This window comes from Andrena cerasifolii, chromosome 6 (genome assembly GCF_050908995.1).
Source record: "Andrena cerasifolii isolate SP2316 chromosome 6, iyAndCera1_principal, whole genome shotgun sequence".
Lineage (NCBI taxonomy): Eukaryota > Metazoa > Arthropoda > Insecta > Hymenoptera > Andrenidae > Andrena > Andrena cerasifolii.
In genome coordinates, this window is record NC_135123.1 from 17,480,631 (window position 1) to 17,506,155 (window position 25,525).

A 25,525-nucleotide genomic window follows, 5' to 3' on the forward strand; every position below is an offset into this window, starting at 1 on the left:
AAGCCGAAGACAATGCTATCGGGCGAATCAATCTAAATGGAGAAATACACGGTGTATTTAACGTCGCATCAACCCTGCTTCGATTCCATCGAGATAAGTATGGAGAAACACTTGCATCCCATTTTCATTTTCACTTACAGACGCTCGGATGAAGAACAGCCGCGAGTTTTACGAATGGCAGTGAAACGCGTTTGAATTTCGCGGGCTTCTCGAATCGAAGGGGGTTATCGATAGGTAGCCGTATCGATCGGAACGATCGGACGCTGCACTTCTTCGAGAAGGATACTCTGGTGACGCACGGTAACGGGTGGCGTATATCCTGCACGGTGGAATTTCGTTTTCGTTGTACCTGAACTAGGTGAGCTTTCTCCAATCTCCTTTCTAGCACCTTTTGCGCCAGACTCGTCGCAGCTGCGTTCCTGCCGCAGTACCGCTCTGCTTCCACGAATTAACGAAACGTAAAACACTGGAAGATTCCAAGGGTACCGTTCGCGCGTTATTCGAATATTTCGTTCGAAAAATCGTTCACGATCGGTGGTCCCGAGGCTAACATTCTCGTGGAGACGTATTCCCTTTCAGCCGGCCGTTTGAACGGAGAACGATCGAAGGTACTTGATGCTCGTGTGCTGGGAAATATGTGCGCTCCGATTGCCAACTTAACCCCGCGCCGACGTACGATGTTGTTCTGGAGTACAATTCAGAATCGTGTTTGTACGGTTTATATGTTGCAGAATTAGCGTTAAATTTTACACATAATGGGTGACTCCGATGACGAGTACGACAGGAAACGGAGAGACAAGTTTAGGGGAGAGAGGACAGAGTCATATTCGAGGGAAGGTCGCAGAGATGACAGGAGACGAGACGATTGGGTGGATAGGTAACCGTCGAGCCTGCGAGTAGGCACCTCCTTTTGCTAGCCTGCGTCTTGTAGTTTTATAACGGCCAGCTGCTATTCCAGGGAGTGGTCCAGCCGCCCTAGACAACGCCCAGAGTACAGAGAATACCGCGGCGGCGGTGGCGGAGGACGAGATAGATATAGCCCCGCCAGATCGCAGGAAATGACGCCTCCTATGAAGAGAATGAGGGCTGATTGGGACGATAGACCAAGGTATGGACACGATTATTATGGTGGTGGAGGAGGTGGCGCGACATCCTGGGGTCCGGACCATTATCCACCACCGTTTTACGGCAATCATCACTATGGAAACCATAGTAATACCAGCAGGTGCGTGTTTCTTCTGTTACTCTTGCCGCGATCTTCTTTTCTTCTCTGCGTCTGTTATGACTTGTCGTGAGAAAGAGAGGTTGCGTTTCGACCATGCAAAAGAGGAGTCGATTCACTCCAAGATTGTTGGCCCGCCTGAGGTAGCGCTTGTGCATTCTCCATTTTTTTAATCGCTCGTAATACCCCTTTGTGTTTTCTGCAGTCGAGAGGTAGCTGGCAACTTTAGCAATTCCAATGTCGAGACTCAGCCACCGATGATGTCGTTTAAAGCGTTCCTCGGAACTCAAGAAGACACTATTACCGACGAGGAAGCTATTAAGCGTTATAACGAATATAAACTGGAATTCAGGAGGCAACAGTTGAACGAATTTTTCGTTGCGCACAAGGACGAGGAATGGTATATTTCATTTTATCCTCTATTCAGCTTGTGCCTAGAGTACCGCGAAGCTCTGTCGTACTTCAATGTACATATAAGAATAATTAATTTCTACAGTGGCGTAACCGTTTGCTCGTCCGTAATACTCACGGATAAAATCCGACTACATTGCGAATACATTATATCCACTGTAGGAAATAATCATGCAGTTCTAGTGAAATTATCGAATTCTGTCCAAATATGTATGCGCGGAGCGCATATACAAGGTGCCCTGCTCGAAACTGTTGGCGACGTCAGTGGCTCGCTTTTGAACGGGGCATCGTGTATGCAGGATTGGACAGAAGGAGGTGCGAGGGTGTAGCGGCTTTATAATTTTTGCTAAATTACAGACACAATTTTATCGGTAATTTGAAGGCAATATGACCAGCTCTGTCTATCCCTACAGTGTACAGCCAGCAACGCCTTATGTCTTGGGCACAGGTCACCTCGCTCGTTTATTTTTCCGTACGATATTTTATGCATATCGCGTCTCGCGCATCGCAGAAGAATCGAGATGTCCATTAGGTAGTTAAAGAAAGAAATGCGAGCTGGGCGCGCAAAGCCCAAGCATGCTCGCTGTAGGCCGCGTTCTAAACCCGTTTAATTATATATCCTGACATTTCAAAGATATGCTATCGTTACAATAGACCTCTGTGTCCACGAGAAAACTGAATGCGAGTAAAAGTATCAGACTACAGGTGAGGCTTCATTCTGTAACTGACAATGTTCACAGTAAAAATGATAATTTCCTACGTAATCATTCTCGGGAGAGAAAAAGGGATACACGTTACTGCTTAGTCACGAACAACGATTCGCTCTAAATAGGGATGGGAAGCATACCGATTTCTCTTTTATATTTTATCCAACACCTGTCGCGACGGATCTGACGGTCACGGTTATAAACAAATGCATTTACGATCCAGTTTCTTCACGATCTCGAGAACTTTCAATTGATAGAGCACGTCGCGTGCGTTGTACAGTACGTCCAGTTCTTACAGCTAACTATATTCTTTTCATTCGAATGCAATCTTTTTCCGAACGTAATGAACGACGAGTCCGCAAATTGTACGCCTCTTTGCTTTTACCCGATGAGACACTCCCTCCACAATCCCAAGCTAATGGGGAATTTTCTGTCGATCGCTAGGTTCAAAATAAAGTACCATCCAGAAGAGTCAGTGAAGAGAAAGGAGGAGCAGGTGGCGGCCCTTAAGGTACGCGTCGTTCGGTTAAACGATACTTTCACCGTAAAATGTCGATCGATCCTGTTACCGTGCGCCTTTCTTTCCAGAAACGCGTGGAAGTTTTCTTGGAAATGCTCGATGCCGAAGAAATAGACAAAGTTTCGGTGGACGCCGAGCAAGCGGATGCCTTACTGCACTTGTTAGACGCGGTGGTTATTAAGTTGGAGGGTGGCACCGAGGAAGATTTGCAAATTCTGGACATGAAGCCTGCGAATACGGTCATGTCTAAAGATTCGGCTAAAGACAAGAGGGAGGCGAAGAACAAAGCTGTGCCGGAGAAGAAAGTGGACAGTAGCGATGTAAGTAAGGCCGATGAGGGCTCGAGCTCTGAGAAAACGTTCAAAAATGGACAAGGCACGGATGCTGAAATCAAACACGTGGAAAAGGATGAAAATATAATGGAAGAGGCGGAGAAACCCGAAGAGAATACAGAGCAAATCAAGAAGGAGGATGATATGGACGGAATCACAGGTATCTCGCCTCGCAATCCGTCTTACTATTCTAGCATTTACAATTTCTCTCGTGGTGTAGCAGGTAAACCGGAGGAAGTGAACCCTAAAAAGAGGAAACGCACCGACAGTAACACTAGCAGCAGCAGCAGCAGTAGCAGCAGTAGTTCCTCTGGCAGCGACAGTAACAAACCTGACACGCCAAAAACGGAAAATCGTAGGTCTCGATGACGCGGTTGCCAGATAATTGCAACTTACAGCCTTACGAATTTTCTTTCAGCTGGCGCTGAGAAGATGGATGTCAGCAATGAAAAATCTGATGCTCGGGATGGTAAAGAGGACCATCGGGAGGCTAAAGCCGATGGCGAGCCACCAGAAGCTAAAAAGTCTGCGATAGAGCCAGAGACCGTGATCGATCTAGCGAGCGAAGATAAGGAAAAGGAACCCAGGGCCTTGCACAAGACTAGCAGCATCTTTCTCCGCAATTTAGCGCCGACTATCACCAAAGCGGAAGTCGAAGCGGTCAGTTGCTTGCCTCTACGCGTGTAGCCTGTTGCATTCTTTTTTATAAACATGAACGATCTTTATCAGCAGATGTGCAAACGCTTCCCGGGATTTTTGCGAGTTGCCATAGCGGATCCTCAGCCGGAAAGGAGGTGGTTTAGAAGAGGGTGGGTGTCTTTCGAAAGACAAGTGAACATAAAGGAGATCTGCTGGAGTTTAAATAATATTCGAGTGAGTCGCGATCCTCTGAAATCTGACAAATAAATTGGCAAAGAGTCGAAGATTTCTAACAGTATTCGATAATTCCAGCTTCGCGACTGCGAACTCGGCGCTATAGTGAATCGGGATCTCTCGAGGCGCATCCGTACCGTGAATGGCCTGACGTCTCACAAGCAAATAGTCAGACACGATATCAAGTTGAGTGCCAAAATCGTTCACAACTTGGACAACAGGGTTGGTCTCTGGAACGACGACAAGAAAGACGATAACGCGTCCAAGCACGACGACGACAACAAGGAAAATAAAAGCGCACAAAATGCTCGCGAAATGGAACAGGCTGTAAGGCGATGTTTAATTCGTACGTGTAACGAAGGCGAGCGAAAGGTATTCAAACATTCACCAATCTCTGCTTCCCTAGGCATTTGGATTGCCGTCTAAAAATCCAGTCTTGGAGAACATTACCGACTACCTGATAGAGGAAGCGTCAGCCGAAGAAGAGGAATTGCTGGGAATGTCTGGTGATCAGGAGGAGGGGCAGCTGGGTGGCGATGGAGACAGTCCGATCGAGAGAGACCCAACCCTCATCAAGGTTCAGTATCGTACAGTATACACCATCTAAAGGACATGCGTTCAATTTTTTACGCGTTGTTGGTTCCTCAGGTCTTGGACAGACTGATCCTTTACTTGCGAATAGTCCATTCGGTCGACTACTACAATCACTGCGAGTATCCGAACGAAGACGAGATGCCGAACAGATGCGGCATAATGCACGTCAGAGGCTCGCCTCCGACCGCCAAAGTGTCCAGCACGGAATTGTCCGAGTACTGTCGCAACTTCGAGAGTAAAATGATCGCGTTCTTGCAACCGGTCGCGACATTGTCTCAAGAGGAGTACGACAAGCTCGGCGCTAAAAACGCCGAAAAGTATCCTTTTCCAGCGTACGCGAGAATAATCAGATTTCCATTACGCCCATTGTTTCCTTAACCCTCGAATCAGCGAGGTGGAGAAATTCGTTCAAGCCAACACCCAAGAGCTATCGAAGGACAAGTGGCTGTGCCCGCTCAGCGGGAAGAAGTTCAAAGGACCCGATTTCATTCGAAAGCACATCTTCAACAAACACGCGGAGAAGGTAACCGAGGTGAAAGGGGAGGCGGAATATTTTAACAACTATCTGAAGGACCCGAAGAGGCCGCAGCTTCCAGAGCATCCTGGCAACAAAGCACCGCCGAGGGAAGGTGTGCGCGAAGGATTTAACCCGTATGGATGTTCCACGTGAGTATCCTAAGACCAATCACTCTTTGTAGCAAGTGTAAATGTGTATTAAAAAAATACTATAATTCAATTCTATAGATTCGGAAGTTACGGAAGCGGTTACGGTAGTAGCAGAGGAGGATACGGTTCGAATTACGGCTCTGGGTTCGGTGGAGGTGGTGGTGGAGGAGGAGGAGGTGGATTCGGAATGCCACGTCCTAGCCGTGGAGGTTTCAATAGAGGACGGTAAGACAAACTATTCTTTCTTGTTTTTCTCTCGTAGAGCTCGCTACACTGTGACCACTGGTCGTGAGTCATTCAGCAACACGATAAAATGCATCCAAGCTCTCTGTCGCCTGAGCGTAAAAACCATCGGTTCTTGACCGTCGATCGGGGCTCTCGCGTTTCGAGATTCTTTTCTGCGACACATTCTGAAGATGGTGCGATGCGCTGTTTTACAGGGCTGCCCCGGACTCAACCTCGAGGGCTCTTGTTAGTTATAATGACTTGGACCAGCCAGACATGGACATGTTCTAAGTTTTATCGAGTACCATTCTCGAGTCATTCGTACGGGCTTAAAGGCAATCAGATAAATTCTAAACGATACCAGACGATAACGCGCTAAGACTTGGTAAAACGAGCTTTGACACCACAACACTGCTCTTTAGCGCGATAGAGACTTTCCTAAAGGAAACAAAGTGGTTGTGTTACAAAATCAGCACATTTCTCTCATCTTCTTACATTACATAAACTTGACTGCTCATGTACATAAAGGAAAAAAGAAAGAAAGAAAGAAAGATAGTATATAATACATGACGTATATTTTAGTAAGAAAAATACCGTATCGCGCTCCCTATCAAAATGAGAAATGCAAAGTCGGCGAATGTTGTAATTTTATGAAACGACAGAAATAACAAATAAAATTATTTGTTACTGCTCACGTGTGCCTTCATTTTTACATCCCATATATCCGTTCGAATCCTATGTCCAGTTGGTCGTACGTCATGACACGTCAGGGGCGTTGCAACCGTAACAACCGATCGGGTTATCAGAATTCGTTTACGTAGTTGTCGGCTCTGATCGATTCGCGATTCACGCGACTCGCACGTTTCAAGTCCGTTCGATCAGAGCGAAACGTTTTAATTTTTATTGAACGTTACAGCGGCGGTGGAGGAGAGTTCCGACCAGTCATTCATTATCGCGATCTCGACGCACCGAGAGAGCCGGACGAGTTCCTGTAAATCCCATCTGTCTGGCGACTCGTCGCTGTCGAGGAATCAAGAGGAATTACTGTGCGTTACATACATCTGTACATACTTATATCGTGCCGATAATCTTTTTATTTAGATAAGGGACTAGGAAGAGTTCCGCGAAACGATGCAATCGACTGTAATACAAAAATATACATAGTTACGTACGCGTAATCATTAGATGTGTACAAACGCGATGCGTGAGCAAAACGCGCGCATCGAACAGCAAGATCTCCATTTACAGCGATATATATATATATATATATCGATATATATATATATAGTATATTAATACATCTATCTAATCTATCTATTGGTAGTGTCTGAAAGTACTGCTCTGTTAAAACAACACGCGACGACAGAGATATACATCTGTTTACATTAAAACTCGGTATCTGTAATCAAACCTGTAATACACCAATAAAATATATCATTTCCTGATACATCCTCCGTGATCAATTCTACCGCCTTCTAAACTCTTTATTCACGATACCACTGTATACCTATACAGACAGATATATACATTAATTACACTCGTCTCTGTGGTAAAAAATACTGCAACGTACGACGCCCAGGGAACAACGCGCGTTCCCGGGGACGCGAGAGTAGTAAAATTAAGGGAATCGATCTTTGCAATGCCTCTCGTCCGTTCCGTCGCCGCAATCGTCCACCCCGTTGCACTTCATCCCCTTCGCGATGCATCGATTGTTTCTGTATGAGTAAAAATCAGAAAATGGAGAAATGTCGGTGCGAGGGGTCTACCCAATCTCCCGGTACCGCGAAACTCACTGGCACGTGAACTCGTGCTTGTTGCACCGGCCTTGGCATCCGTGTGGCTCGTCCGATCCATCCAGACAGTCCGGCAGCCCGTCGCAGAAACGAGCCTTCAATATGCACTGGCCGTTACTGCACGTGAACTCGTTTTCCAAGGGACAAGCTGATCGTCCGGCAAAACACAATCGCCGTTGTGAATACTTGACGGCACCGTTTGGATCACACTTGAGAAAGCCAGAGGCGCGTGCAGTTTTCACGTTAGAGTGGAAGCAAGCAGCGGTGAAGCGCGTGGAGTCATCGGTTAGGCGAAGCCACGTTATTTCTTTTTCCTCGGACCGTTCTCGGGAATCTCGAGGTCGGGAAAAATGAGAAGCGGCATTGTACGCGTGAAATAAAAAAAAAAAACGACAGAGGAGATCCGTGCGTGTGCGTGCGCTCCAACAGCTAAGAACAGCGGGTGCAGCGTGGCGGTATTGCGTACCGCGGTAATTAAGGGTAAGCGTGCATGACATGCGAAAAATGAATAGGTTCCAGAGGAACGAATGTATGTACTCACACCGACCGAGATTACGACCTACGGAGGAGAAAAGAGAAAAAGAAGTTGATAAAGGACCTTCACCCACAGTGAGAGACAGAGAGACGGATGGTGATCGTGCTAACTGAAGGTACGCGAATACATCTGCCGATGGACGACGGGCCACCGTGGGCTTCGTCTCGCGCAGGAGACGCTAATCGCGTTGACCAGTCGATAATTCGCGAAAGCGAGCACGCGGTATCTTACCTAACGTGCAATTAATCTCGTCGGCCGCGTCCCAGCAATCTATCTTCCCGTCGCATCTCTTTTCCAATGGGAGGCAGGAAGTCTCGTTACCGCACTGGAAATGCGTCTCTGGATCGCAGGCTGCAACAAACCCGCCAACCCCGCCTTATCACTTGAAATCTTCTACTGCCCCACCGTCCAAGAGAAAGGAAACTGCTCCGGGAACCCCTTTCCACGGGTGCCTCTGTGTTCATGAAGTTTCAAGTAAAGGCTCCCCCAAATCAACGCGATTATCCAACGCGCAGGCGACAGCGAATAACCGCGTTGCTTTGGGGGAGCCTCAAAACGAAGAGCAGCGTACGCACTGGTGCGTGGCACGCGCGGGTTCCTTACCCAGCGGATGACTGGGATCATTATACGCGAAAACTAGTAAACCGAAGCCCCGCGAACTGTGACAAACCGGCAAAGCCGATAACAGAGAGTTATGGGTCGTGCAAAACTGGGCTAATGCGATATACACACAATGCGTACCGCAATTGTACTCGTCCGAGTGGTCGTAACAATTCATATGCCCGTCGCAGCGCTTCTCCAGGGGGATGCACAGGGTGTTGGAGCACGCCCACTCGTCGTCCAGACAGTAATGCTCCACTTCCACGCACCTGTACGAACCGATCAAAGTATCAGACGAGATAAAGCGGACAGAGAAGGGGTGCAAACACTGCAAACAAGTGGAATGAAAATGTCCAGGAACCTGAACGCATCTACGTCCAGACGATGGCACTTTTGCTTGTTGATTAGGCAGAAACCAGCGCATCCGGTGGGATCCTCGCGATCGATGCCGATCCTGCAGATGGGCACTGGCTCGTCCACGATGGCTACGCACACCTCCTCGGCTAAACAGTCGTCGCAATATCTGGTAGAGTTGAGGCTCGATGGACTGCTATCCTCCGTTTCAGTTTCCGACTCCAACACCGACGACGTCCCCGTACTGTTATCCGGGAACGACTGGTCGTCGCTTAAAACGACACTCGCGGGCAGGCTGCTGCTTGCCGGTGTCGCGGTGGACGTATCGTTTTCTTGGTCACTTTTGGGGCTCGAGAAGAACGTTCCAGCGGATAAGGTGTTGTGTCTGGACGCGGTGCTGGCCGACGATTTTAGGTACTGTTGGATGATCTGCAGCTTTTCAGGCTCTACAACGAATCGGTCTCGCGTTACCAAGGTTTTCTATCGCGGGCACGCGGGAGAAGCGAGTTAGCGATACAACATCGACGAGCGTCGGCGTCTTTGCGAAAGAATGGCCGAGTGTCGCGCGTCCGAGCTTACTCCACTTGCTCGGTTGCGACTACGCTTTAACTCGACTCGAATCGGTCTATCGAGCACGAGAGCGTGCCGAGGAAAGCGCACTGTTGACCCAACGGTTAAATCCATCTAGTTGCCGCGATTACTTCGCTCTTCGGCGAATTAAACCTCGGCGAAGCGGGTCCCGCTCGTCAGCTGGACGCGAGCGCGCTTAATTACCTAGTCGCGTGTAACCGGCGCGGCGCTTTCGATTCGAGTCGCTTTCAGCTCTGACAACCTACGTACATAAGTACGCGCACTTACCGAAGACGATGTAGAGAGCGACGCCACCGATTCCCAGAAGCGCCAGCATCAGGATCAGCAGAAGGATGAGGGACCTGGTGCGCTTGGATGACTCCAGAGGACTCGCCAAGTGCAGAGTCCAACCGCGTCGGTGCTTGTGCAGCCTGGCAGGATGCGGCGGTGGCTCTCCTCTCACGCTTCGCCGCAAATTCACGCGATTCTGAGAGGACGGCGTTTGCGTTCGCGCGGGGAGGGAGTAGGCCCTCTGAAAACGGAGAATTCTGTCGTGACATCTGTCATCGTCCCATGGCGAGGCTTCCGATTCCATCGGCTTCACCTCGAGTTCCGCCATCCGTGCCGCATTCTCTTGAAATCCACGATAATCGTTTATCTGCTCGGCGATAGATTTTGCGTTTCTCCAGAGCAAACAGAGGCGCGGTGGATTCGCCGATTATTAACCAGCTACGGTCTCGTTATTGGTTCTCGCTTCGCGATAAATATAGACCCGACGTTAAGAACGGCAGCAAGAATACGTAGACGAATCTGTACTCTTTCGTGCCTCGGTTTTCGGACAACATACGGAACTGCAAACTTCTATATCCGTCTCTAATCAACTTCTCTCTTCTGATAAACGCGTCCGAGCGTAAGAAAAAGTCGTGCCTATCGAGGCAGTGGTCCGAGTGGAACTGACTACCGCTCTCGGTGGCGCTTTACGTGACCGCGTCAAACGCTATCGACGCTCGATCGACCTTTCGTTTCCCTGTGTATATTCCCTACAGCCCTATACATTAGGAGAAACCGTTCTCTGCGATTAAGGACCTCCCTGGATTAAAAGAGTTTCTCGATGGTTTCACCATCGTTCAACCACGAGACTGCGGTCCGCTAGATTTCGCGCGTGTTCGGTTACGAGAGGCTCGAGGAGCGCGAGGAGAGCGACGCGCTACAGCAGACCATCATCGCGTCTGGCTATAGATAGACGTATTCCACTTCCGTTCCGTTTTCTTCCGTTTTGTTCGTTTAGGGCGGAGAAGCGCCAGACGCGACGAGTCCGTCCTGCAGCTTCCTCGAGAGGGACGTCTGGCCGAGCAGACTCCTCCGCGAGGAAACGCACCACGATGACAGGCCAAACGCACTTGTAGTCTAAATTAAGCCACCATGTACCTATCTATTTCGTGAAATTGTTGGCCGGTTATTTCCTCCGTCGTCGCGGAAATCGGATTCAGTATCGTCCATCTACGATAACGATAGAATAAAAGTAGAAACTGGGACCCCAGAATAAAAAATAAATGTAGAGGCCGGGTACATTGGAACGAGAAAAGAAATGACGCGATATCAGAGTCGCGAGACTAGTCTTCTTTAGAATACAAACGAGATCCCAAGGATTGCGCGATCGGAGCTACGCGTCTTGGTCACGCAGATTTACGCGATCTTTGACACAGTTCTCAACGAAAATTTCGTGCCGCGTTTCTCCAAGGCCTCGACTCGTGAAGAATGGACAAAGAGATTAGATGCCGGGAAAAGGGTGGCATTGTTTTAGGTTTCTCGCTAGAAGGCTTTAATCGCCTCGCAGGTGGGGGCCAGGTCGACCAGCGGTCTCGTCTCCTCGAATCGCCCTCCTTTCGTTCTATTTCTAAGATCGACGCCGCGCCGTCGTATACTACAAATTGTCGCGACGCGACGCCCAGGTTCAAAGAGAATGCCCCCACCGCTTCAACCAAGATTCACTTCAAAGGTTTAGCGGCGTTTGTAGTAACTACTACTATTTCTTTACTGGAGGATGGGAGGGAATACGCGGAATATCACACCATTTATTTGTTTGCCCCTTTTTCTTCGTTACGTGTCTCTCAGAATCGACGGAAATGAAAAACTTACCCAATTAATTCTCCAACATTTTTTATTCGTATGCAGTAGTTAATAGTTAAAATTAATCTTACTTTTAATAACTCTATTTAACAACGGAATTTTTCTTTCAGTTGCTCCTGCTTTTTTATTCGCAGATTTTTTGTTTGAATTGTATTGTCCGGGACAGCGCGAACGCAGTCCCGACTACCAAAAATTATACGCCCGAGATATCCACATTAGGGATATTCGCAAGGGTCAGCCTAACCTTAGTGCAATGGAAAAGCCTCGCCCTGGAGGAACCGCCTTCTTGATCACGGTAACCTCTGCGCCAGGTAAGTATGCTTTCCTCTGCTCGGGCTTCCTACTTATCCTAACCATTGCGCACTTTCTGCAGCGAGAAACTGCGCTACGCAGCGCTACCTGAACGCCGCTGAGCGAACTACACTGCCGCGCGAGCAGAGGCTTTCAACTTACAGCCCCCTGTTGCCTGACCAGTGGCTCTCGATCTACTATCTTACTATCCATACTACTTAGGGTGACTCTTATTTACTCGTGGTAAATTTTTTTTCCAGATTTTCTTCGGAGCGCTCTCCAGAATAGTTTCAAATAATTAAAAAAATAACGGGAAAAGGTGCCCCTGGGCCCTCGAACATTTAAATAATTGTTTAACAGCTCAAAAAGTCGATTTTATATAATATCCTTCAAGTTATTGATTGTATAAAAAAATATGTCAAACAAAAGTTGTAGATCTGGACAAGGAGCATATTTTATGTTTTATTATTTTTTTCTCGCGCGACAAGCGGTTCTCGAAAAAAGTCTGAAATACTAAAAAAATACTTTTTTTCCTCAAATTTTGAAAGAAATGCTTCTCGAACACTTTTTACTCATGAAGGCGAACAAAAAAATGGAATTTTTATTTTCGAGGACAATTTTTTTACACATTTAAGAGGGAGACATATACCGAATTATGCCAAAAAGATAAAAAAATCCTTATTTTCAGTGTTTGATATGTCATGAATGTTTCCTGAAAATTTGGGACCGAAATTTGCAAAAATATCGAAGATACAGACATCAGAAGTGATCTATCAAATGCATTTTTCTCGAAATCACGATTTTGCATCGCGTGGAGTAGTCAGATTTTCTCCTAGATCCTTAGTTTTGGAAATAAATTGAAAGATATCTTCAAAAATGGGTGCATTTCGAGTGTTGTTTTCCCATTGATCATTGTTTAAACATATTTAAATGTTCATAATGCACTAATAACTTATACCGTTGTATTCGGGAGGATTCATAGAATAATTTGACGCAATAAGAAAATTGCAATTTTGAAAATTTGCAATTTTTTTCAAAATCGAATTTCTCAAAAACTGAGGGTGGTTACGACAAACGGTTTGCGGATTCGTTTTCAGCGCACGAAAACCTATTAGAAACGGCTATTGAATGTTACAAGTCCAGATAGCTGTCGAACTGTGTAATGATTTAAATGTTCAAGGGCCCAGGGGCACCTTTTCCCGTTATCCGATCGGGCTCAAACTTTACACAGATTTTTTTTTAATTATTTGTAACTATTCTGGCGGGTGCCCCGAAGAAAATTCTAAAGTCGAAAATAAGAGCCACCCTAATCCAAACAGATAAGATTGATGCAATCATCGCTCTTCACCATAAATGTACAAATTTATTTGACATCGTCCCAAACGAATAGACGTCCCATTCCTGCTTCATAGAATAGGGGCCATCCTTGAATTATGTATGGGTAATTTTGTAGAGTTTTTATCCCTCCCTTCCCCAGTACAAGAATTCGTAAGATTTTATACTCCAACCCCCTCCCCGCTGCTTACGTAATATTTTTTACATTGCATTTTTCAGTTATCAAAATTCTTCTAAAGGTTTATATAATTCATTTAATTTGGTTTCGCGTGCGCGATGAAACATCGTTCTTTAGGCCTCTCATATTGAAAACTAGGTTTAAAAAATATTACGTAAAACGCTACCTGACCCCCCCCCCTCCCCGCTGTAAGAAAACGTAAGAAATTCGCCAGACCCCCATAAAAGCCTTACGTAATTTAAGAGCGACCCCATAGACATAGCCAGATCTACTCATAGACGAGACTCACCTGAAATGTGCCGTGCTCTTTAACATCGGTGGAAAATATCGGCGCCTCCTTGGCGTACCAGCGGTCCTGCGAGTAGATCGAGTTCACCCTCATGCCAGCTCGGTTCTTCTCCGGCGTGATCAGAGCTTTGCCATCGTTGGTCTCGCGAATCGGGCCCGCGTCGTTCCGCTCGTACTCGATCAGCTTGAGCGTGCTCCCCGGCGATCCCCCGACGTTCTCCGAAATTGTGAAGACCGTCGGATCGGTTCCCGGCCCAGCAAGCTCTTTCCGCTCGGCCATTCCTCCTGGAGAACGCGCGGTCAGCATGCCGAGGTTGCACGGGTCCAGAATCGACCGGGGCTGTTGATTGTTCCCGAGCGCCGCCTCCTGGTGCTCCTCGTTCGCCGAGGCTGCAGCCTTGCTCCTGCAGTGCTTGCAGTCCTTCTTCCTGCGTCTCCTGTTGGGCCTGCATCCGGACTGCGCTCGAACCTGGCCCTCTCTTGGCGCGAACGCATCGTCGAGAGGTGTCCTCGCGTCGTTCCTGGCCGCCGCTTCCGCGTCGTCCGCGTCTTCCTCCGGACAGCTGTTTTTCTCTCGGCTCGTCACGCGGACGGAAGAGCAGCTAGTGGCGGAAGCATCGAGGCCGGCACTCGAGCGGAAAGGTAGCGTGAGGTTGCGCCGAAACGTTGAGACCTCGGCCTGCTCCGGGGACTTTGCCGTGGGCTCGCGCGACACGTAATCGACCACGTCCAAGTGTCGCTGGAGAACGCTCGCGCTCGATCTAGCAAGATCTTGGACGAATGACGCGTTCGAGAGGGTGGACACCTCCTCGACACCGGGCAAGATGTCTTCGTACACGTGGCCATCCGAGTTCGAGACGGAAAGGTCAGCGAAGAGATCGATCCCTGGACGGAAGGGGAGGGGCGAAGGCTGTTGCGAAAAGGTAGCCGCCTCTTGGATCCTTGGATGGTGCTCCTCCTCGAAGGCTTCGTTCTCCATCTGAATTCCAGGGAATGGTATCGATTTAAATAATAGATTTCTAACCCGACCACCTGCGTGTGCCTCGTATTTCGCGCAGGGGCCCGTTCCCTCGTCATATTTCCAATTTCAACGAGCAGTTTGATCGATTCATAACAGCTTATGCTCCCCCACGAAAGAAAAACCAGCCGCCTCTGGTCGCGGAGATAATTAAGCGTTTTGTGGGCCGTGGCCGGCCCTCTGTTCGCCAATTACCGTGTCCTCGATCATCGCCGGCTGGTTTTTTTTTCTATTCAACAACCACGCGGCTCGCTCGAGGAAGCGGTATGCCGAACGTTCGTTCATCGATTCGCTTATCGAATGTGGGTAGAGATATAACTAGACGCTCCCACGAGTGCACCCGATTCGAGCCTCCCGATGAATGACCGTTGCATTAATGACATTAATCGATATCGTGACCTACGACATACGCATAAATGAGACCGTGTCACCAACTTGCGGATTCGGTAGATCCACCCTCGGCTCGGCTGCGGGCGCTGCTCGATCGGGGGAAGCCCGTGGTGTCGCGCGTCGGGGCGCGCGCAATTAGCGATTGCCAATCTTGCCAGCTAAGTAAACGGCGGGACGAGTCGCGCGAGGGTCCGTAAATTGAACGAAAGGCGAAAGAGAGTTGCGAGAGTCGCGAGGAACGAGGGAGCGGAATTAAGCGTCTCGTTGGGGAGCATCCCGACGATTGTCGCAATTATCGCGACTTGACTCTCTGATTGAACCCGGCAAGCAAGCCTCTGACGTCATCGACCTCGTGGATCTTGGACGGATCTGCGCGAAGATCGTTCGTCAGCCTAACGTTTCGTTCACCACTCAACGCGCCTCTCGTCGCTCCCGTTTTGTAGCACAGTCGTCAGGTAAAACGGCCCACCTATGTCACAAAATGCCCCGACATAAATAAGTAATTACTTTTTATTATTTTTAACAAAACGTTGTAGAATATGTATTATATAAGATATTATTAACAAAAATAAAACAATATTGAATACAATTTTATTTCAAATTTCCTTTTTTTTCAAGCATCAATTTTCTTTTCTTTTTAGACTTTCCTGTCTATAACTGTCTTCGTAGTCTCCTTGAAGGTATACATATTATAAATTCTGCTACTTTCATTAACGCCCGTTGTTTAACTTTTTACCTTCTCCATCGCTTCGTTAAGATTATTTTCGGACCAGGATGCCCGTAATGTACTCCTTACATAATTACACGACATTTCTATTATCAACGAAGAAAAAGAAATACGTGATTTTGCGATGGGCGTATAACTCGCGAAATGTAAGAGATAGAAAAAAAGTTTCGAGACAAAAGTTACATGTTTTAATTAGATCTAGCATTTGGTAAAAAAAATATTATACAGTTCACGAGTTATAACAGAAAATCGGAAAATAACTGGATTTTCAGGGGTCAATTACACCCCCTTAGAGTGAATTTGGGCAGCAAACAACATTTGCGTTGTAATCAGGAGGAAATTAATTCCCTACATATTCGCAAATATTCAAAATTTTTCGAATTTCCGGGTTCGAGATGTTCCCTTGCGAGGCAAGTTCGAATCTGACGATAGCGTCGATGTATTCTTGTTGGGATAAGTAAAACAATGCTGGGGTGTTTTGTCAAATGAGGCGTATTACCTAGTTTAACCCTATCTACTTCCATACTTCTAATACCTAAGTAGTCCGGCGACTTTACACAACGTTCCCAGGTCCATTAAATATTCTTTCAATGCTCTTGCTGGTTGCGCATTTATGCAACTGAAAGTACTAATTAAGCAACGGTTCTATACATAATTTGTGCGCCGTAGTCGACAGACATGTGTAGCGTACGTCGGAACGCCGACACAGGAAGAAAACAGGGTATACGTATAACGGGAGAGAAATGGAATCTCGAAGTAGGAAGATCGGCCGTACACCGTGCAATTAATCGTTTGTCTGTTATGAAATTCCCGTCGAGTTTACCGCGTTCTTATTAGGAAGGGATCTCGATTCTCGAGCCCGCAGCCAATCCGGGATTAATTCCACGTGTCTCTGCGGACTAACAATGAGTCAACCGCGAGCTAGCGGTGACGCACCCGCGAAACTAACAGGATCCCGCGTAGCCTGTTGCATGCTAACGTGAAAAACGCGTGAAACGCGTTTCCGATGGGAAGAGTCATCGAATGGCACGAAGAAAACCTGCGCCGCCCAAGGACGACCCGGGTGACATCGTTCCTAGCCACGCGGAACCACCTTCTCGCGAGAGAAGAGCTAATAGATGCCACTGGGGGAAGAAAGGACGAATGCTTATCCGCGAGCGTCTATTGTCCAAGTTTCTACATCCGGCTGCAGATTTCCTTCCTGATACCGGGGACTCCACGCGACTTGAATGCGTGAGCAAGCGTAGCCGTAGGTTCACCACACACGTCAACGGATAATCGAATCGTTTATTATTGAAGGAACGTCTCGAACCTGAAGTGTTCGCGATACTTTCCCTCGAGGCTTGCCGAAAGTTTTCACGTACACGATTCAGCTAGGCAGTGGTCGATGCGATTATAGCTAATGAGGATAAGTAGCGCGTTAGGAACGCGACCATGGGCATTCAGTTGTTTCGCAAAGAACCGACGAGTCAACGAGTCCTGCGGCGGGTGAAAGGGAGGAAGGAGCAGAGGCGCCAATCGGTCAGTCAAGTCGCCCGGTGTCTAATTAGTTGCCATCTACGCTTCTAAGGCTGCCGTCTCTCCTTACGTTGCACCGCTCCGTTCTCTCTAGTGTTCCCTCTATTTGTCGCGCACTCGATTAAAGGTTAAGCAATTAGCTGAGAAGCGTCGCAGCTGACGCGTCACCCTTTCGGAGGCCGTGAATTTCGTTTCGGTGATCGATAGCCTGACGACAATGCGGAAGAAAATTCCGTTCGAAGACGACTGCAAGGACGAGCGATGGTGGGTACGAATTCGTGAGAGTCGCGGCGCGTGCCGTCCCCCTCGGCGTGCCGATTCCTCGCCGAATTCGTTTCGGTCCAGTGTGCGGCGTAATTGGTTCGGTCGGTGATTAATCGAGAACCCATCTCGGCGGTTAGGTTCGCGCGCAGCAGACAATTACGAGGCGAAAGCAGAGGAGAGCGTGCACGTGTGCGGTTACGCAGGGTTCCGCAATTAGTCACGTTGCGAAGACGTGTGCGACGCGCGACGCGCGACCATCCACCCGCGGATAGGTACGGCTCGAGCCTTAAGGGCTCGCCTCGATTCTGCGTCCACCGATGCCGATGGAGCTTCGAATTTCGCAAGGAATCTTTGTAAAAGGATTATAATACTCGGTGGCGTGGTTCGTAAACGTATGCACGGCCGAGGAGACCGGTTGTTTGGTCGCACGTGTCACGCCATATGTCGCTGCACGGGGTGGCCAAGGGTTAACGTTACACACCGATCACCGCTACGAGTTACGTCCAAGGGTCGACCGAACAGAGCCAAGGATATCCCGAGGAAATTATTCAGCCTGCTGCGCTGCCGCGATCAAACGCCAACGGTATCGATTTAATTGCAGCTATTTTTGCGTTATTAATGCGATCCATCGCTGTTAGACAAGCCGACGCGTCCCGACTAGAAATTATTCGAAAACCGGATCGCTGTAACGAGCCCTGTTTCCCTGCGTTTCCTCCGCCGATCCTTTCGTATTTCTAGCTAATTAACGAGCAAGCCGTTGGAGAAAGAATGCTTGCGCAAGCTGCTGCTGGAACTAGTCGAACGGTATCAAAGCGTGGAACTGTGGAAAGAAAGAAGAAAGAATCGGCGATAGGGAAATATGTATACCGGGCCCTTTCATACGTGCATTGTCTGCACTCCACAGTTCTACGCTCTACGCTAGGGTGGCTCTTATTTACTATAGTTCCAAATAATTAAAAAAAAAATCCGTGTAAGTTTCAGCTTGATCGGATAATGGGAAAGGGTGTCCCTGGGCCCTTAAACATTTAAATCATTATTTAACTGCTCGCGACGTTGATTTTATATAATATCCTCCAAGTTATTGATTAAATAAAAAAATATGTCAAACAAAAGGTATAGATCCGGACAAGCAGCATCATTTATGTTCTATTACTTTTTCTCGTGCGACAAACGGTTTTCGAAAAAAGTCCGAAAAACTAACAAAAAACTTTTTTCTCAAATTTTAAAAGTTTAAATGATTCTAGAACACTTTTTATTTATGACGACGAACAAAAAAATGGAATTTTTACTTTCGAGGACTATTTTTTAAACATTTAAGGAGGGGCATATACCGAAATATGCGAAAAAGATAATAAAAAAATCTTATTTTCAGTGTTTGATATGTCATGAATGTTTCCTGAAAATTTGGTACCAAAATACCTTGGAGCATATTATATAAAATCTGTTTGATATTATATAAAAAGTTTAAGGGCCCAGGGGCACCTTTTCCCGTTATCCGATCGGGCTGAAATTTTACACAGATTTCTTTTTAATTATTTCGAACTATTCTGCAGGGTGCCCCGAAGAAAATTCAGAAGTCGAAAATAAGAGCCACCCTACTCTACACTCTGCGGCGAAGGAAGAAAGGAGGAACCAGCGGCTATCGAGTCACACCCCCTAGAATTACCGTGCCCTGCGCGGGGGCATTACCGAGAGATTCTTCGGCAACGATAGTCGCCGCGCCGATTCCTCGCCGTTATTCCATTCTCGTGTACAGTGATATCGGGGAAACAACAATGGCGCATTATACGAGAGCGTGGTCCGGCTTTCGCCCAGGCCCGGCCACGACTCGCTCGGCATTTTTCGAGAGGATATCGCGATTACGACGCGACGTTCTCCGTTTCCACGGCGTCCAGATCACCGCCATTATTCCCGCGCTTCGTTGCCGTGCGCTTATTATCTCCGTTGCCTTCTCATATTTGCTTTGCTAATGCGTCGATGTCAATCGGGAAACGCTCGCGCCGTGGATCACCGTGCGCCCGCGATCCTCGATCCAAGGGAAACTACTTTCGCGTCTCGCCGCTCGCTATCGAAATAATACAAGGAGATGGAAGAAAAAGTGGCAGAAACAAACGCAGGCCCGTTTCGTGAATCATCGTGGCGGGAGCCCGCGTGGGAAACGTCGCCGTGTCGATCGTGGGCGCGCAAAAAGCGCAACAGTTAACGATCGCGGAAAAAGCAGCGTCAGGCGATGTAAAACGTTCGATAACAAGGTGTTCGATGCATCGATTGCGATACCCTGGCCACGAGAACTGGAACGCTCTTAATGAACGGAAATTCCATCGCGCGGATTTCATTCACTCCGCGCGCTATCGCGCGCGCTGACAAACACCGAACCCCCCAGCTGTGTAAGTACGTGCCTACGTGTTTCCTCTCTACGCGGGCGCGTAAAGGTATCGTTGCGCAGATATTTCTCTGCCGTGGACAAATTCTACTCGCGACGCCGAGCGCTCTGTCGAAATCCTTGAATAGCTAAGGTGGAAGGACGAGCACAGGCACGAGCCATTCCTGCATCGTCTGCGGCGCAGGGTGCATAAAGTATTCAAATCACAATGGGCCATTCCTGTGGCTGGAGAATGATTTGCTCGTCGGTCGGGGGGTCGGGTCGAAATTATTAGCTTCTTGGCGGGCAACGAAAACCCGCTTGCTATTAATTCGTTGCGTCGTGTGATCGCGATGGTTTACGACTTTGTACGGGGAAGGAGAGAATCGAGCCGAGCCGAGCCGGGCCGGGCGCGCTGCGCTACTACGTGTGACGTACGTAGCGCGTAATCGGCGCCGCATAGCGTTCGCGTTGCGCGCGGAAGGTCCCGGGTTCGATCCCCGGCAGGGGTCAGATCTCCTCCAGCAATTTTTTCTTTTTCCTTTTCATTTTTTTTTCTATTTCTGTTTACGTACCTTTGCAGCTCAGTGAATTATTCACGGACGCTGGACAAATACTTGGCTACGGCTGATAGCTCTGTGCGTTTAGAATCCGGAGAAAGGAAAGCTGGTGGCAGTTGGATGTAGGCAACGATCACTGTTACCCCGTGGATTGACAACTAATTTCGAAACCGTTCCCCTGGCTGGCCTACGACTCCGTTGTTCGCAGAGGATTTATTGGAGGAGAAGGAGGGAACTATTCGCAAAAGGGATAGTTCTCGGGGGGTCCGGGCGTTCGGCTTATTACATCCACTAATAAGCGTAGTATATCGCGTCGATTATCCGCTAAGTATAGGGTCGAAAAACGAAGGGCTATCGGCACTGACCATTGCCCGATGACTGCACGTCACTGGCATGCACACACTCGTAATTCATACAGTCGACTATAACGACCAGCCCTGGCCGTGTTGCTCCTCCTTGGCGCCCTCGCCACCCTCGCCACGAGCAACACGAATAAATCATAAAATTCATAACTGGCCGCGACCGACTGGGAGAAACCAGCGAGCAGCGGCCAAAGAGCAAACATCGTCTCGATATCCAACGATCAAGAGGAGACAATTACGGAAACACGAGTGGGGATAGTAGGCCATAAAAGAAGATAGGCTGAAAGGGAAAGCGAGACGCGAGTGATTCGGATCAACGAAGCTACGAGAGCCGTGGTCGGACTTCTCTCTCTATCTTTCGGGCGTCAAAAGACAGCGCAAGCAACGAGAAGCGCCCGAACCGACCGCGATCCGTCGCGTCGCGTAATTAGACTCGACCACCGAGTAATCGGTTACACGACTATCAATTCATCTCTCGACACATGCGTACCCCGGGCGGTTCAACAGATTCAAAGGACCCGAGCCACGAGACGCGATTCAGCGTTCCTCGCTGGACCTCGCTGATCCGCGCGTTGACAACAGATTCGGAGTACCTAGGTATCGCGTAAATCCGCGGCGAGCTTGAGATTCGTGGTAGCAGGTTTCGCGTCGGAGTCACGCGAAATCGCATCCCCCGTTTCTTCGTGCTTACGCGACGGAATGCGCCGAGATTATCGCGCCAATTAGCGCGCGCTTCCCTACGTGGGATCGCGCCGATTCCAAACCTCCCTCGATAAATCTCTGGGAAACAGGGCTTCCTGATTCTGACGATGCTCTTGGTCGAGGCACCCGGGACGGTCGCGTTTTCTTAAATCGTCAATTACGATGAAGGTTGCAGCAATTGCTACGGCAGATCTCTAAGAAACGGTGAGGGGAGGGAAGCGAAACTCGCCGAGGGATCGGACTTGGAGGAAGGCTCCTTTTGTTCGCGAGCATTCGCGATCCTCCGGCTCTTTTGATCGCAGCCGTAGATATAAATACCCAGAGGGGGTGTAACTAGAGTACAGTTGACCGCGACGAAGAGGCAGCTGCCGCTCGTCTGTTTTTTATTTTCCCGCCCGCAATCGTAGATAACGCGTCCTAGAGAGGTCCCTTGGCCAGATGTCCCGCCACCGCGAAGCGCGCCTCGAGTGCCACTAATTATAAAGGCAGGTTCCTCTTCCGGCCCGCCACCTTTGGCCGTCCGAGCCGCGTACCATTCTCCTCGGAGCAAGCGCGACGCGGCCGATTAGACACGCGCGTTCCCGGGGAAAGGTGAATTCGTCGAGGGAAGAGAGTGGAAGAAAGGGATTTTCCTCGGGGGACCAGCCGCTAGCTTGAGCATTGACGAGAATGATTCTTATGGTAATGGGCGATAGGTCGAAGAATGTCGAGCATACACGGGGCCAAGAGAAAAGAGGAGTAAAGAGAAGAGAGGCGACCAGCTGACAATGGGAGGATAGAAAACGTTACGGTCGGCCGCGCTTCGCCAGCCAAGGGTTAACGCGTTCGCTTTTATTTAGTACACCTGGCGCGGCAAGGTACCCGTACACCTTACTTGCTAGCGAAAGCGCCCACGCGCCCCCTCGACCCCTTCGCCCCTCCTCCGTTCCGTTCGTCTATAGTCCATGTGCATTTCCCTTCTTTCGTAATTGGTAGCGAACGATGATCGTTGCAGATCGATTACAGTATTAGACTATCAGACTATGGGAATCGCGTTCGCGTGCCCTTTTTGATTCGCCACCGAGGCCTAGGCAAACTTTCAGCCGACTTACGCGCAGAGCTATATCGCGGCCAGTTACAACCACGGAGATATAAATAGGCGGCGTCAGTCGGCCGAATCCAGGAAAAGTTGGCGGTGGCTGGGCCAGTGACTTGCAGCGGAACCGAGCCTCCGTTCTTACCTAGCCTCTCGCTCATCCTAATCGCCACTGGCCCTATCGTCCTCCGCTTGGAATTCTAGGAGCAACTCGGCGGCTGGCCTGACCTCGCCTCTTAATTCCGAGCGCAGCGTGTGAACTTTCGACCAGAGATTGACGAGGCACGCTAACGAGGCGTTCGCTCCGAATTTTTCAGGCTCGTCGAGTGCTCGATGCTCTCGAGCACTCCGCCACCGACGATTCCCAACGATGAAGGAACTTCTTTGTTCCGTCGAGGAACGACCGCGAGCGTCTTCGCGGCAGCCGCCAAGTCCCGTCCACAACTACGACAAAAGCTGACTGTAATCTGTTATCGCGCCGTGGCGATCGATTCGATATTAATGCGGTTACTCTGCGCGCGATGTAATCTACTCTGTCCTTAAATCGAGTCGCCGCGTTGGCCGGTGACGGCCGGTTTCCTCTAATTTGCGCGCGATTCAAACGGGACAACTAGCGGAATCGATATCTGCCCCCGGAAAGTCATCTCCGCGCTCGTAACTCGATCGGCGATTAATTATTGGCAAAGCTCCTTAAAAATAACTGGCCAGAAAATGTTTCACCGCGATCTGCCGGTGGCCGCTATCGACCTGCCGCGGTTTACCATCGTTCGGCCCCGGGTGTTATCGCGGAATCGGATGCAATGCGTGTCCAAGAGACACGTGAAAACAAAGAGACACGGGGAAACTCGATGGTACATACACGTAGGTACTCCGAGCACGCGGGACGAGCTAAACCCTCTTGCCACTGACACTATACGCGAATACGCATGCAATATGCATAAACCGTGCCAGTTTGCGGCCAATAGCATGCATAGCTGGATAAAATAATCGTTCGCCGGAGCGGGGATAAATATAAATTTCTCCCAACAATTTCATTTTCTCCCGCATCGATTCCGGTCGTGGGCAAAAAAATTTGTACAGGTGAAATGGAATGCTAAGATGATCAATCGTGCGAGGTAAAGGTACCGGTAGTTGACCAATTTTCAGGAGAACCTGAAAAATAAGGTTTTTAGAAGCGACGATCTCTTGAGAACAGTGCAGTTGACGCGCAAAGCCATCTACTTGATGACTTTAAAACGCAAACTTTAAAAGACTCAAGTGCGAAGTGGATTATGAATAGTAGTAGCGAACGTTTAGTTTCATCAAGATGAGTAGTGCGTTCCTACGTCGTTACTTCCTTAAAGATTTTGTTAATAACAGATGTATAGTTCGGGCGAAAAAAAATCGGAAATTATTAACTCTTTATGACTGAATACTTCACTTCTTAAACTCTCACAGTGTTCTCTAAGTTCTTTAAATTTCTTTAGCATTTATAACGTAGGTACCCAATTAGTCTCTAATCTTTTTAGAAGTACACAACGTAATTCTAAAGTGTGTAGTATACTGCGTTTCAGTGGGTGACTATTGAATTTTTGAGCCTGTGAAAATTCAGTGGAACGAAGAGTCCAGCGAAGGAAACAATCTGCTGAACAAAAAACTCGAAATGTCTAGTCAGTTCCGGAATTGGACTCCTTGTAGAATTGAAAATTTTAATTTCACTTTCTTTTTTTCAGAAATAATTAATTCTCTTTCTAGTATAGGTGGTCAATTACTCGTCAACATAGGGTCAACTACTAGCATTTTCATTTCCAAGGATGGTCAACTTCTGAAGCAGTTACGGAATCTTGAAAAATGGTTACTTTTTTAAAAAATCGTTCTCATTACATAATTTAGAAAGCTTAAAGTGTAGACATCTTTTTAATTATTCCTAATTTAATTTGAAGAGCAAGTAGTTACTATTGTTTACGCGAAGGATTTCTCTTAACTGGTCAACTACTCGTACCTTTACCTTATCTACGATATAAACAACAACCTTCCTCGGCTAAATGAACTCTTCCCGGGTACCAGGAACTCGGTGGAACGCGCTGTTTCCCGGAAATGCTCGTCGAGATTAAGATTGCAAGCAGAAGTTGAATTAGCAGGCCCGGCGAATGAATGAATGAAACGGAAAACTTTCTCAATGGTAGATCGCTTGACACTCGCTACGGCCCAAGCACTACCGGCGAGGAATGTCGCGAACGTTGCACAAATATGTATGAATGAATCTAATGCGAGTGGTCTGTACAGCGTCGATGGTTTCGCTAACACGTGGGACACTCGCGTGCATAATTGACCCTCGTCTCTTGCAACGCCCGGTGTGACACACGTACGCCTACACGTACACGTGCAATACGCCACAGACAATACAATAGGTACCTACATTATTCGTAACGGAGTGACCTACCTTCGATCTGTTACGAGAATCTCATGTTCTCCAGAAGTGGTCACTGATGCCAGAGCACTTTCACTCAGGGTCAAGTTCACTCCGCGGATGTGTCGATGAATCCTTTAGGTCCCGGTTCCCGTCGCGATCCTGTCCAGCGTCACATTTTAATATCGCGCGCGTTCCCGACGCCGACAACGTGTTTCCGTACTAGCCGCGCACTTGTCACGCGTCAACACTCACGAACCCAACGACGCGCCAACTGTAAATGACCGCGCAGCGAGATACGCGCGCCACGTTCACAGCGGTTGCAAACATCCCAGAACGGTAGCCAATCAGGGAGCGGCCACGCGACCCAACAACCAATCAAATCACACGCCACCGTCCTCGCGCTCTGACTTACCGACCGGGCCACCTGTCAATATATCGCAGACGAGCTATAGGATAGACCTATCACCTCATGGATGTCGCGTCGTCACCCAAACTGTGTTACCGACCCATAATTTCAGCCTGAAGTCTAGT

General features: G+C 48.5%; 2 protein-coding genes and 1 non-coding gene across 9 annotated transcripts; 1 reads left to right on the top strand and 2 right to left on the bottom strand.

Moving 5' to 3' along the window:
• The first annotated feature begins 210 nt into the window (after positions 1 to 210).
• Ars2 (arsenic resistance protein 2) lies at positions 211 to 6,819 on the top strand. Of its 5 annotated transcripts, none has more exons than XM_076815009.1 (15): positions 211 to 358; positions 732 to 877; positions 959 to 1,225; positions 1,428 to 1,622; positions 2,785 to 2,851; positions 2,929 to 3,352; positions 3,413 to 3,547; positions 3,611 to 3,852; positions 3,922 to 4,065; positions 4,144 to 4,392; positions 4,472 to 4,642; positions 4,714 to 4,976; positions 5,050 to 5,325; positions 5,404 to 5,550; positions 6,467 to 6,819. In XM_076815009.1, the coding sequence occupies exons 2-15, from the start codon at positions 756 to 758 to the stop codon at positions 6,543 to 6,545; spliced, it is 2,781 nt and encodes a 926-aa protein (XP_076671124.1). In that variant the 5' UTR covers positions 211 to 358; positions 732 to 755; the 3' UTR covers positions 6,546 to 6,819. The 5 variants fall into 5 exon arrangements, with proteins under 5 accessions (XP_076671124.1, XP_076671126.1, XP_076671128.1 ...); XM_076815011.1 differs by having other exon boundaries at positions 3,416 to 3,547; XM_076815013.1 differs by having other exon boundaries at positions 959 to 1,108.
• Positions 6,622 to 25,281, bottom strand: LOC143370216 (uncharacterized). Of its 3 annotated transcripts, XM_076815016.1 has the most exons (9): positions 25,025 to 25,280; positions 13,626 to 14,603; positions 9,691 to 9,934; positions 8,840 to 9,278; positions 8,620 to 8,747; positions 8,110 to 8,229; positions 7,885 to 7,902; positions 7,344 to 7,491; positions 6,622 to 7,265 (listed from the first exon to the last, which is right to left on the bottom strand). In XM_076815016.1, exons 2-9 carry the CDS (start codon positions 14,601 to 14,603, stop codon positions 7,169 to 7,171), a joined length of 2,172 nt encoding a protein of 723 aa, XP_076671131.1. In that variant the 5' UTR covers positions 25,025 to 25,280; the 3' UTR covers positions 6,622 to 7,168. The 3 variants fall into 3 exon arrangements, with proteins under 3 accessions (XP_076671131.1, XP_076671130.1, XP_076671132.1); XM_076815015.1 differs by having other exon boundaries at positions 7,344 to 7,902; positions 25,025 to 25,281; XM_076815017.1 differs by lacking the exon at positions 7,885 to 7,902.
• LOC143370551 (U1 spliceosomal RNA) lies at positions 11,690 to 11,851 on the bottom strand. The gene has a single exon (XR_013085659.1). It is a non-coding gene; the product is annotated as a U1 spliceosomal RNA (small nuclear RNA).
• Positions 25,282 to 25,525: the final 244 nt, after the last annotated feature.

Bases quoted from the DNA above. Each gene is read 5' to 3' on its own strand.
- Ars2 (XM_076815009.1), top strand. From the start codon at position 756: ATGGGTGACTCCGATGACGAGTACGACAGGAAACGGAGAGACAAGTTT. The intron at 3,853-3,921 runs GTCAGTTGCTTG...GATCTTTATCAG, and splicing joins CCAAAGCGGAAGTCGAAGCG to CAGATGTGCAAACGCTTCCC. The intron at 4,066-4,143 runs GTGAGTCGCGAT...CGATAATTCCAG, and splicing joins GGAGTTTAAATAATATTCGA to CTTCGCGACTGCGAACTCGG.
- LOC143370216 (XM_076815015.1), bottom strand. From the start codon at position 14,603: ATGGAGAACGAAGCCTTCGAGGAGGAGCACCATCCAAGGATCCAAGAG. The intron at 7,903-8,109 runs GTAAGATACCGC...TCTCCTCCGTAG, and splicing joins CGAGATTAATTGCACGTTAG to GTCGTAATCTCGGTCGGTGT. The intron at 7,266-7,343 runs GTGAGTTTCGCG...TTACTCATACAG, and splicing joins AAGCACGAGTTCACGTGCCA to AAACAATCGATGCATCGCGA.